The 13,093-nt window shown below is 41.9% G+C and overlaps 1 protein-coding gene across 3 annotated transcripts; it reads left to right on the plus strand.

Moving 5' to 3' along the window:
- Positions 1-1,242: 1,242 nt before the first annotated feature.
- VBP1 (VHL binding protein 1) lies at positions 1,243-11,349 on the plus strand. Of its 3 annotated transcripts, none has more exons than XM_083722565.1 (6): positions 1,243-1,424; positions 3,254-3,378; positions 6,369-6,435; positions 6,598-6,696; positions 8,240-8,378; positions 10,431-11,349. In XM_083722565.1, the coding sequence occupies exons 1-6, from the start codon at positions 1,245-1,247 to the stop codon at positions 10,499-10,501; spliced, it is 681 nt and encodes a 226-aa protein (XP_083578691.1). In that variant the 5' UTR covers positions 1,243-1,244; the 3' UTR covers positions 10,502-11,349. The 3 variants fall into 3 exon arrangements, with proteins under 3 accessions (XP_083578691.1, XP_083578692.1, XP_083578693.1); XM_083722566.1 differs by lacking the exon at positions 1,243-1,424 and adding an exon at positions 1,559-1,779; XM_083722567.1 differs by lacking the exon at positions 1,243-1,424 and adding an exon at positions 2,588-2,936.
- Positions 11,350-13,093: the final 1,744 nt, after the last annotated feature.

The following is a 13,093-nucleotide window of genomic DNA, read 5'->3' on the forward strand; positions in this document are numbered from 1 at the left end:
TCCCGCTGCTATCCTGGATTGTTAGATATCCCATAGACTGTCCCTGGGACAGGTGAGGCTGCTGATCCCTTATTTTCGAGGCTGCTGATCCCTTACTTTCAAATCTGAAAGTTGACAGCTATGTAAACGGACCAATGGTCTGACTTGGTATAAGGAAGCTTTTCTATGAAAGCCACCAGTGTGATATATCAGAGGTTGGTTCATAAGGGCTAAGGCGGCACTGCTCCGCCAACCTCAGTTCCTTTCCTTCTTACAACTAACCCAGGAGGTGGTGGAACTACATAGTTGTTACCTTCCTCTTTTTCAGTTTCAGCGCTGCCCTTGTAGAATTCAGTAGGGAGGTGGATGGGGCAAAACCAGAATCAATCGGCTCTACTGTCTTTGACTCTGGCTCCACCTCTTGTTGCCCTGCGTCCCTTTCCTCCCTACCATAATCAAGGGGCATTTGCCACCGCTAATGTGATGTAGTGATATTATGAGTTTGACCAAACTGCGGGAGGCAGTGGAAGACAGAAGTGCCTGGCGTGCTCTGGTCCATGGGGTCACGAAGAGTCGGACACGACTAAACGACTAAACAACAAACAAATGTGATGTAGTGGAAACTAGGATTCAAATCCCCACCAGCTCACTGCGCCTCTGACAGCCAACCTAACCTACCACACAGGGTTATTGCGCGGATAAAACGGGGAGTGGGAAAACCGAAGAGGATGAGACCCTTGGCGTCGTGGGTTTAAACCCCCCTTTGGGCGAAAGATTCCTGCAGTGGCAGCGCAGGGGATGAGGTTATTTGATCCCTTCCAACTATTCTAGGACTCTATAATGATACATACATCATACTGAGCTCTTGGAAGGAAACGTCTGATATAAAATATTCGAGCATCCTTCATGGCGATCCTGTAACTGCAGTTCCCAGGATTCTTTGAGGGGGTTAAGCAATGTGCTTTAATGACCCAGTGTGTAAACAGCCTTGCTTCTATGCAATAATAATAACGATATCCAATCTTATTTATATGGTAAATCACGAAGGGGCTTTCGCTTTCTTAGGGGGGGGGGGTAGCTGCACATTATCACCACCATCTAACACCAACAATACAACCTTCACACCCAAAACGAGAATGGCAGGGCACGCTCCTCCCTTACCCTCGGCCAGTCAATCAAGACCTATCAGGCAACAGTGAGACCCACCACTCCCCCTCCTCAGATCCCGCGCGCGCGACGTCTGGGCTACGGTTAGCTCAGTTTCGATGCCAGTCCGCATGCGCGAGGGAGGAAAAGCACGTCGGGCTCTGTTCCCCCCCCTCCCTCCCCATTCTTTTGCTCCCTTCATGAAGATGGCGGCGGTCAACGTCGGCGAGGCAGTTTGCGGCGACGGACCAACGGGCGGGAAACGGGCGCACCTGGGCATCCCCGAGGCCATCTTCGTAGTAAGCAAAAATGTGGGCGCGGGGTGGGTGGGAAATGGGGAGCCACGCGGAGGGGGCGAGAATGGACCTCGAGTACTGATGTGAACGTGTGTGGGGGGGGTGTCCTGCGTGGTGTGCTGGTTGCGCATGCGCTTCACTTTTGACAGGGAGCGGGGGGTGGGGTGGGGGCCTGCTCAAGAATGATGTCCTGGAGGCCGTCAGCCCCAAATACCCTCTTTTCCGACCGGCGCCCTCCCCGCAGGGCAGGAGGCTCTGCGGCACCTGGCATTTAGGGGGTAGACTGCCTGTTAGTAAGGAGGCCCTGATCCCTTCACGTGGCGGCGGCGGCCTTCCCTGCAGTAACTGGCGTTTAAAGGTAGCCTATTGTTATTGTTATTATTATTATTATTTATTATTATTATTATTATTATTATTATTATTATTATTATTATTATTATTATAAGGAACGCGCAGGAAGCCCTGCCAGGTCAGCCGAAGACAGCAGCCTGTTTTTAGTTTAGGAAAAGATTGCCAGCAGGCGAGGCACGAATGTGAGGACTCCTCAGAGCAGGTTGGGTGTCACGCCTCTGGGGAAATAAATCCAGCAGGGAAAGATGGGGGCAAGAATGTGTGGGGGGGGCAGCCTCTTCTGCTTTTTGCGCCCCACCCACTTCGGATTTCAAGAGTGATTGCCTTTTAATGCGAAGGTTCCGTGGTCTGTAATATACAGGTACTTACTGCATCCCGCCTTTCCTCTCAGCCTAAGACACTGCCCGTTGCTCTTCCCCCCTCATCCCTATTCTTATAGCAACACTGCAAGGGAAGCTAGCTGAAGAGATACTGTCAGGTCCCAACAAGCTTCACGGTTGTGCTAGTCTTGCGAACTATAACTGCTATAATGTCATGGTTTAATAGGTCTGTGTACCATGGATTTGTCTTCTGTAAGAAGAGCCGAGGTGGCTCAGATCAAGTAAGAATTGCTTCCAAGTGACCAGGAAGTGGGGGCTTTTATACTGTAAACAAGGAGAGGGAATGAAATAGTGTAGTCAGTTCTGAGCACCATGGACTAATGGTCTGGCTCAATGTAAGGCTGCTCCTTATGCTTCTATGAGCGCCAGTGTGAAGCAACAGAGACTGGTTTATTAGGCCATATGCTAACATTTTGCTACCAGTAGTTGAGTAGCCAATTATACACGGAAAGCAGTAATCTTCCCTTGCTATTGGCTCCTCCCCCCCAAAAAAACCCTTGTAGTCTTTAAGTTTGCCTATCTTATGAATCTAATTCATTATGAAGAATAAGAGCCCTGCTGGATCAGATTGAACATTTCTCTAGACAGGCATTTGTTTGCTTTGAGTGGCCAGCTAGATACCTCTGCATATTCCCAGGGAGGAGGGGGCTGGCTGCATAGCTGCCATTCCTTTCAGGCAACCTGTTTATGTGGGATTGATACTAAAAGGAGAAACTAACCTTGGACTCGCTTCCCAAACATTTTACCGCTTGACTATGCTGTTTATGCTTTTGAATGTAGAAGAGTAAGCAGAATTATTGTTATTTGTTCAATTTTAGTAGCCAGCTGACTACTACTAAGTCTCTAAGTGACTTAGGAAATTTAAAAGCAAAAAAAGGGTAGGCAAGCAAGTGGTTAGAAATGGTGAGGAGGGCCAGGGGACTCTCAGTAGTGGGTCTCATACTGGAGGAGGGTCTTTGGCTGGTGCTTGGCCATTCCTGTCCCCAATGTCAGCCTTGGAAGAAGTCAGAACAGGCCAGGCTTTGACCAACCAACTCTTCACATGGTTGTATGAATTGAAGCTTTGGGAGTTACTTATGTATAATATGTTTCTACTCGAAGGAAGATGTAGATTCCTTTATGAAACAGCCAGGAAACGAGACGGCAGACACCGTACTCAAGAAATTGGATGAACAGTATCAGAAATATAAATTTATGGAGCTTAACCTTGCCCAGAAGAAAAGAAGGTAGGTATTTTCTGTGGTGTCCTTTATAAGGATTATTCTAAAGTTATAATGCTACTCCCCATGTCATCATGCAGACTGTTCTTTGGCTAAAATTTAATAAGCTACTACTCTTTAAGAAGCTAGACAGTTGTTGCTACAAGCTGATGCACTGGTAGGATACTAAAACAACTTGCAATGCTAGGACTGTGGTCCAACTTGTGAGGAATGTCTGAAAGGCACATAAGAGTATTTGACATGTTTGCAGTTAATATTTTTCTGCTTTATATCATGACGTAAATGAGCTGGTTTTTACAGTAATGATGGGGCCACTGTATTAAATAATTAGGTATCTGCACCCACTGTTGCTTTTTGTCATGCATTATTTTGCTTGACTAGGAGTTAAAGTAAACCCAGGTGAAAAATTAGACAATGAGCCTGGCCATACCATTGAACAAATTTTGATGGCAATAATTATTACTGGAATAGAAAAAAAGTAATCACATGTTTGCATTAATCAAGAGAAGTGTACATTCAAAAGAATAGGGTCAAGTTTCCATATGCTATTGCATGTACAATCACATTGTATACTTCCGGGTTTCGCCGCGCATGCACAGAAACGGCGCCTCATGTTGTGGACTTTTCGGGGTACGTAAGGACCCTCAGAGGGGACGCAGGTGGCGCTGTGGGTTAAAGCCTCAGCACCTAGGACTTGCCGATCGAAAGGTCGGCGGTTCGAATCCCTGCGGTGGGGTGCGCTCCCGTTGCTCGGTCCCAGCGCCTGCCAACCTAGCAGTTCGAAAGCACCTCCGGGTGCAAGTAGATAAATAGGGACCGCTTACCAGCGGGAAGGTAAACGGCGTTTCCGTGTGCGGCTCTAGCTCGCCAGATGCAGCTTTGTCACGCTGGCCACGTGACCCGGAAGTGTCTCCGGACAGCGCTGGCCCCTGGCCTCTTAAGTGAGATGGGCGCACAACCCCAGAGTCTGTCAAGACTGGCCCGTACGGGCAGGGGTACCTTTACCTTTAAGGACCCTCAGAACGAGTTAAGTATTAAGTGTACTGGTGTCCACCTAATTCTATTGCCTTCAGTCCCACCTAAGTTTGCATTAGAGATAAATTGAGTTTTGGGGAAAGAATTGTTAAATACTGGGGATACTAGTACCATTGTTAGAGGTAAATGATCGCTTTCAATATTATTGCCCAGTTCTAACTCCATGACAAACTTATATGCAAATCACAAGATCACAATATAATCTATCACACTGCCTCCATGCTTTGTAAAGTGGGTATATTCTCTGGGTTGATCTCCCTCTATCATGCTGTTCAATATTAGCAAGTCCCTCTGCCTTACAACTTGGACTAAACAAAGCTCTGAATAATTACATTTATGATGTAATTAGACAGGCAGGAGGTACCTCTGGCTAAGTAAATACCTGGTTTCAGAATCTGATTGTAATGGGTGTACAAATTTACATTGTTAACTCCCATATGGATGTTAAAACCCCCTGCAATGATAAACACTGCGGTAGGATATAGGGATTCCATGGATTCTATATAATTCTCTACGTCTGTCCAGATAGTATTTACAGTAGTTTTTTTGTTTGTTTTGTTTTTTGACAAGGTGGTATGTAGACATTAATCAGCATTAAACATACTTTCAAAACTACAACCAAGTCAGCAGTTGCAAATGGGTTACATGGAATCATGGCTGTTGTAGTTGCATTCAACTTTGTGGAGATGAAACATGCTAGACCCCCACTGACCCTACCACCTTTCATTGAGGGAGTGGTTGTCAATGAGTGACATTTGTTTCCGTTAATCATTATGGAGTCATTGTGCCATGTTTCTTGAAGCAGAATAATATCAAATTGCACAAAATAGTTCATCAGTTGTCTATTACTCTGCTTTGAATGACAGCCTGCTATGTTCCATGACATCAGTTTTAGCCCAAACTTTTTAAGGCTCTGGCCTTTTGGTTCTACTTTGTCCAGGTACCCAATTTCATCTTTAAAAATGCTTCCATTCTTCTTATCAGTGGGAACCCATTCAGCGGTGTTGGTATACTTTTTGATTCTCGGGAGAGGACTACCTATTTCATTTGGAACTAATTTCCAGTAGCTCAGCCAGGAATTTGTAGTCACACCATCAGGATTGTCCCTAACCATATCATATTCCAAGGGGGGGTTGAGTTTGCAGTTTGCATCTATACATTTAAAAGTTTCTCTGGTAGTCCTCTTTTTAACTATACATTTTGGAGAAACAGTTTGTGGGCAAAAGGTTTGATTGTCAGTTGTTTCACCAACGTTTTGTTGTCCATGCTGTTGTATTTGGGTCAATCTGGACTGAAACTTAGCTAGTTTGGTGAGAATGCCACTTTGCTCTTTATCTGGTAGGCTAATAAAATTACTTAGCAAATCCTCTTTTTCTGGGACTATCCAGTCTGCTAAATCTGGAGGGTAATTTTTATTCAGAACTGCTGTAGATTGATTAGACCTCTTGAATTTTCCTTGTATAATCTCTGGAGTTTCTGATAATAATTCTTCACATTGACTGTGATCTTCTTCAGCAATAGGACAAATGTCAGCTTTAGTTGAGGTGACTTTGTTCCTCCTGATCGCCCTTTTAGGTACAAAAATAGCTTACGTGATGTGTCTTCAAAATGCTGATAAGGGAAGACTCCTTTCCTGGCTAAATGAGCCTTCTTTTTCATGATTATAGCTGGAATTCTATGGGTGCTGAAAGTTAGAAGTGTTATCTTGCAACATCCATCGTTAAAGAACCCCTTGGTTGATTTTAATTCAATATTTCCAGCATCACAACTGAGGTGTAAGTTCAAATGTAGGCTGACTCCCAATAAGGCAAGGGTCCCTTATATGGAAATATCTGTAGAACAACCTCACATGCTGGACTGAGTGTTTCTGCCCTACCTCCAAACCCCAATTATATATAAAGCAGATTAGATTGGTTAGTAAGTGTAGCAGAAATAATATTTTATATCTGTTTTATTCACAGGTTAAAAAATCAAATTCCTGAAATTAAGCAGACATTAGAAATCTTAAAACACATGCAGAAGAAAAAGGTAAATACCTTTTACAATGTGGTGGGTATTTATCTTATCTACAATGCTACATCAATAGTTATCACAAATCAATCTTTATTTGGCTGTAGAAAATTATTGATTATGACTAATTTTAACACAAGTGCTCTAGCCATGTTCATTTGTCATCTCTGCTTTCGGTAGGAATCCACAAAACTGATGGAAACCAGATTTTTATTGGCAGATAACCTCTACTGTAAAGCTTCTGTTCCTCCTACAGATAAAGTTTGTCTTTGGTTGGGGGTAAGTAAAAACATGTTCACACTTACTAAGCATCTATTTTCAGCCACAAACATGGCTGAAAGGCAACATGAATTCTGAATATTACGTTAACATTTCATGATGTTATTTGGCCACGCAGCTTGGTATGAACCTCCCCCCCCCAATGGAAATCATTACCCATTTCCAATCTCTGGAATTTTTTGGAACAGCAGGGACAAAAGCCTCTTAGCAACATTGCAAAAGAATACATTTCAGCCCAGATCTTGAAAGGTGCAACAATGGGCACAGTTCAGCTGATCCTTCAGACTATGGAAATGAACTGGGTTCTCCTCTTCCTTTGCCCTAATGATCCATTTCATCTTTTCTGTTCAGTATTAGCCATCGTTTACTGTGCTGTCCAAATATAGGCTTTGGCTTATACATGCATGAATTGGAGGCTCCTCTGAATTCAGTCATTGTGCATTGTTTCAGGTGGTGCTTTAAGTTGCATGTGCTTAAAGTTAGCATGTGAGCCTAAGGCTCCACATGAGTTATTCTCAATAACCCAAACTGGGTCTGGAAAACCTGTTATTGGACTACAGTGTTCCCAGTATCTCTAACCATTGACCATGTTGGTTGGGTCTGATGGGAGTACCAACAACATCTGCAGAGCCAGAGGCTCCTCATTTCTGACCTAAACAATCATTTAAATGGTTTTCTGAACTGTACTTAACAGTAAAATAACAAGTGATGAATTGCTTGCCTGGATTAAATAAGAAACATGGAGTCTGCTAAACACCTTGCTTTACCCCAAATCTGAAACATCCAACAAAGGAGCACATAATCCCAGATGAAATTGGCAGGGAATGTCTGGCACTCCTGCAGCAGAATATTTACAAAATATGTTTAAATCGCAACAGTTTCTGATTGGTTAATTTTATCTGCTTTTTGTAAAATTGAGTTCCCACAACGATCTTTTCCCAGACCAGTACTATTTAAGTTGCTTTAAATTATCTGCAGTTGGAGGTGAGCAGCGAGCGAGCAAAATTTTTGAATGACACCAGGCTTTTCAGGAGATCCAAAAGTGTCTCTCCAAACCTCTTAAATGGGCAACAAATGCAGCAGATAGCTACAGTGTAAATAAGTGTAAAAAATGGCACATGAGCTTCACATACTGTTTTTGAACTAGTTGCAAACATTACCACCTGCAATATTTATAGCTACATATGCCTGCCTGCCTGCCTGCCTGCCTGCCTGCCTGTCTGCCTGCCTATCTATCTATCTATCTATCTATCTATCTATCTATCTATCTATCTATCTATCATCTAGCTATGCTATGCTTATGCTATTGCTTCTGTATTCAACTTCCATATTCAGTGTCCAAGATCAGTCTTTTAACTATAATGTGTCAAGGGTTCTGCTTAATTTGCTGTTTTAAATGTGTTTTAAGATAATGGTCTCTATCAGAAAGGGTAAAACCAACTTAGGCTCTTGAAGGTGAATTTGTAGTCATTCATTCATTCATTTTAACACTACTTAATTTCAAAAGCCATTGAAGGTTCCTCAACATAAATGTTGTTCTTAGGCCAACGTAATGCTGGAATATGACATTGATGAAGCCCAGGCATTGCTAGAAAAGAATCTCTTCACAGCCACAAGAAACCTTGAGTCTCTCGAGGAAGATCTGGATTTTCTTAGGGATCAGTTCACTACTACAGAAGTCAGTATCCTTTTAAAAAGAGAATTGAATTCCTGTTTCACAATGTTTCACAATGTTATGTCCTCTATTTCTTAGTATTCATCCACTTTCTTTGAACGAATCTGCTTGTGGAAACAATTCAGGTCAAGGAATAGTGAATCAAGTAGCAGATGCAGGTGTTTATTGCATTTCCCCAGTTTGTTCAGTCTAGGTACCACTTGCTGTGAAAAGATACAATATCCTCAGTTATCACTGATATACAACAGTCGCTGTGAGCAGTGACTCCAGGACAGTTGATGAGGTTCAAGGTTCTTCCCTCCAGTACAAAACTATTTTCATGCTGAGGGCCACATTGTCCCCTCTGGTGTCCAAAAAGTGGACTTTTTAAAAGGACAAAGCGGGGCAGTTAGGGTTATAAAAGACTTTTAGGATCACAGGAACCACCCATGGCAGTGGTCAATAAATAAAAATAATTGTGGAAATAATTTTCATCACTTTCTTCAAAAGAAGGTGATCTTGGAGGGTCACAAAAGAAAATCGTTTAGCATCACAGTGAGGAACCGGTTAGAGCAAAATATACCGTATTTTTCTCTCTATAAGACATACCCGACCATAAGACACACCTAGTTTTAGAGGAGGAGAACAAGAAAAAAAAATTCTCTCCCTCTCTGCTCAGTGCCTCTCTAGCAAAGTGGGAGGAGAAATGGAAGGGGCTCCGTTTCTTCTCCCACTTCGCTGAAGGGGCGCTGCGCAGAGAGGGAAAGCTGCGCAGTGCCTATCCAGTGAAGCAAAGCCAGGAGAGCAAGAGGGATCGGTGCGCACCGATCCCTCTTGCTGTCCTAGCTTCAGCGAAAGCTGCGCAGCCTACATTTGTTCCATAAGATGCACACACATTTCCCCTTACTTTTTAGGAAGGGAAAAGTGCATCTTATAGAGCGAAAAATACAGTAAACATTTGTGAGGAGACTTTGGAGGGCTCAAAAACATCACAGTGGGAGACATAGAGTAGTAGAAAAAAGATTTGCCCTGTCTAAAAAATGTTTTGGAGGGAAAATAAATCAAATTTTGGGGTGTGACTTTGGGGGCTGAATTTTGACTCAAGGCTCCTCCAGAGGAAGAGCAGAGAAGGAGCTAGAGGTGAGCAATACTCCTGAGTAATCTACACTTGATCTTAGCCAAAAGGCCGAGAAGCGATAATACTCCTGAGTAATCAAGTTCGTTTAGGCTCTTCTTTGGAAAAGAAAACCTCAAAAAAGAACAAACTTTCTTAAGATTTTTATGCAAAGGTTTTCATAGACGATTTCTGGAAGTCTAAAATGCACTGGATTATTCAGTACATTTGTTAGCACCTTTTCCTGCCTTTGTTCTCCCTTAATCTTATTGCACTGTTGTTAAAACGAAAGGTTTATCTAGCTTCGAACTGAGGACAGGATAGTTCTCATTCAAATTGTGATAAGCTGGTTGTCTACCATGCAGCAGAGAGAGTTTTAACCACACATCTGCATCCAGTCAGAAAAACCAGAGAAGCAGAGAGTAAGATTTTTTTTAACCACTTCTAAAAACATAGGCAAGTGGTTATTTGCCAGCCTTTCCAAAATTACAAGTGTTCTGGTTATCTGCAGGTAAATACAGTCTAGTCATTGAGAGCCATCTTATTCTTTCCACAAGCATGTGCTCAGGTGCTTAACCAAGTGAAGATGTGCTGTTAATGTGCTGGCTGCAGTCATTTCCCATGTCCAGCCAGGTGTCACAAGAGTGTGTGCAGGGCAAGTTATTGGCAATTTGAGAAAGCTAGTATTGTTGCAGGTATTCGGGAATAAAAACCTTTATGATCAAGCTCATCCTAAGGAAACTGTAGGGCTTTTTCTTGCTGATCACAGTGTTATTTGTGATCTGTTTTCAGAGCACAGACTTACATATTTCAGATGAACAGATTAGAAATTGGTTATGAGAACAGCACTGTCTAGTATTCAGGAATCAAACTGCTTGTGCTAATTATGGGAAGCAGATAAAATCCAGGGAGAGGAGCATCTGCTTTCACCTTACAGCACAATAATTTCCTTAACTGTGTTTTCAGATATGGCTAGGGTTTATAATTGGGACGTAAAGCGAAGAAACAAGGATGACCCTTCCAAAAGCAAAGCATAGTTATTAATAGGATTCATTAGTTCTGTTATATTAAATGTGTTCTCAACTTTAATCTTCGTTAGCATACATCTTTTTAAAAATTGGTTTGCAAGCCCAGTTTGGTTCTGTGCATGTTCTATTATTGCTGCTTTGGAACATGAGCCATAAAGGATTTTGGTTCTTCCAACATAATCTGTCATAGGAAAATGCTGGCTACAAGACTTGACTGAAAATCTGAAGTTCATTATAGGAATTGTCTTTTGCAAAGGGTTGTTTGTATATCTGAGTATTGAGGTATATCAAAATTTGGTGTGGGGAAGGTATGGCAGCAATATGGGGAACAGTCCGTTGTAATCCTGCCTCTAGCTGTTTTAGCTGTCCTCTAAACACTTCACACACACGAGCTCATGTTTAGCTCTTGAGGAAACAAATAATTTAATGCACAATGCAATCTGTATGTGATCTTACTCAGTACTGTATTCACATAAATATCTCATCCCAAGTCTGTAAAACTGGAGGGATCCAGGAGCAAATGGCCTACTATACACAATCAGTGCATTTGCCATCTGTTCTAATTCAGATGATTGCAAAGATACTTGGTGGAACCTGCATTTAAACATGGATGGTGTATTTGAGCCCAGCTTCAGTTGGTTAACAGACTTAGTGTTATTCCCTTTTTATTTCATATGAAGCTTTGCTAAAGTCTTGCCTTGGCATCTTCCTTTTTATTTGAAACCATGATGCACATTTTAAGGTCAAAAAAGTGCTGTACTTACACTGCCGAATAGGTGGCAGTGCAGGTTTTATTTTAAAATGAAAAGCAAATGTTAACTGTGTTTTAATTTCTTCTAATAAACAACACTTCTAAAGTTTTTGTACTTTTATTTCATTATATGTATTTTTATATTTTTGGGAAGCCACCCAACACCACTACTACTACTACTACTACTTCTTCTGCTTCTTCTTCTTCTTCTGCTTCTTCTTCTTCTTCTTCTTCTCTGAAACTTGAAAGACTTATAGCAGAAACCTCTAGCGCCTGTTCCTTTCAGCAGATGGGTACCAAAACTTTTGAAATAATTGTTAATGTAAATGTTGACGATGATGGTGGAATGGTAAATAGAGATTTCAAGTTTACCCAGTGTTGGAGGTGGCATCCCCAAGTGCTATACCAGGGGTCAGCAAACCTTTTCAGCAGGGGGCCGGTCCACTGTCCCTCAGACCTTGTGGGGTGCCGGACTATATTTTGAAGGAAAAAATGAACAAATTCCTATGCCCCACAAATAACCCAGAGGTGCATTTTAAATAAAAGGACATATTCTACTCATGTAAAAACACGCTGATTCCCAGACCGTTCGCAGGCCAGATTGAGAAGGCAATTGGGCCTGATCCAGCCCCCGGGCCTTAGTTTGCCTACCCATGTACTATATATCTTAAGATCCCAAAGCATATTTTTGAACCTGTAGAAAATAAATGCATGTTTAAAAGACAAATCTAAGATACTATGGTAAAATAAAAGGACATTATTTTATTTAGATTTAGAAGAAACAGAAGACAGCAATATTTCTGGTGAATAAGAATACAGAACTTAACATTCAAATAATGCAAAAAACATTGATTATGAAACAAAATGTTTCTTTCTCATTTTTCCTTTTGGATTACAGAATTTTTGTATATAGTTTCATCTCTTCAAGCTATAGATTTCCCACTCCTCCAAGAAGTTAGTTTTTGCCTTACTAAGAGACAAGATGGTGCTCTTGTGAGAGTTTGAGTTGATGGTTGAATAAAATTATTTGGGTTCAAGCTGTAGTGTTTATTATAGATGCTGAGTAAGGCTAATAGTGCTTCAGCTAAAAGTTCCATATGGACACTGGATCTCCTAGATATGTAAGGCACGTCTAGCCTGAGAGTGTTAGGGTGGATGTAGGTTGGCATCTTAAAACTTTAGGGATGAGCATGTTTCTCTTGTGTTTGTTGCTCACCTATCTTAACTTAGAGAATTGCTACAGTTCACGAGTTAGCACATTCACACTTTTCATTTAGTCGTGCCTTGTTGCACTGTGCTTTAATCAGTGTGTCCATATCTGCTAGTGTACATGGCAACATAAATGAAAAAGGCATGAGCAAACACTAAAACTTCTTATGGAACTTTCTGAACACAGTGCAGAAATAATAACAAAGGATAGTAGATCCTGAAATGGTTCTACTGCTGCACAAATGAGGGCAGCTAATCTTGCAGCCCTAAAATCATGTTTTGCATGCCTCCCACACTTCTAAAAGATGGGTGAAATGGCTATCCAAGCATCTTGAATCGTCACGTTGCGACAGAGCATTGGTGCCTCTTGGTTGCAATGGGAGCAATCAAAAGAATTACAAGGGTGTTTGGACTTGCTTGAGCAGTCCCTGTCCTGTTGTTTTGTGGCACACTTTCATTGGAGGCTTTTAAATAGGCCAGGTGGCCGTCTGTCAGATTGTTTTGGCTTTGCATTGCAGATGATTGGGCTAGATGACCAATGAAACCCCTTCCAAATACAATTCTATGATTCTAGGAGAGTTTTAAAAGTGTGCTTCCTAAGCATGTGCACAACTTGGGAATGACTTAAAGTAATTCTATGG

Source organism: Podarcis gaigeae (assembly GCF_964106915.1).
Source record: "Podarcis gaigeae genome assembly, chromosome: Z".
Lineage (NCBI taxonomy): Eukaryota > Metazoa > Chordata > Lepidosauria > Squamata > Lacertidae > Podarcis > Podarcis gaigeae.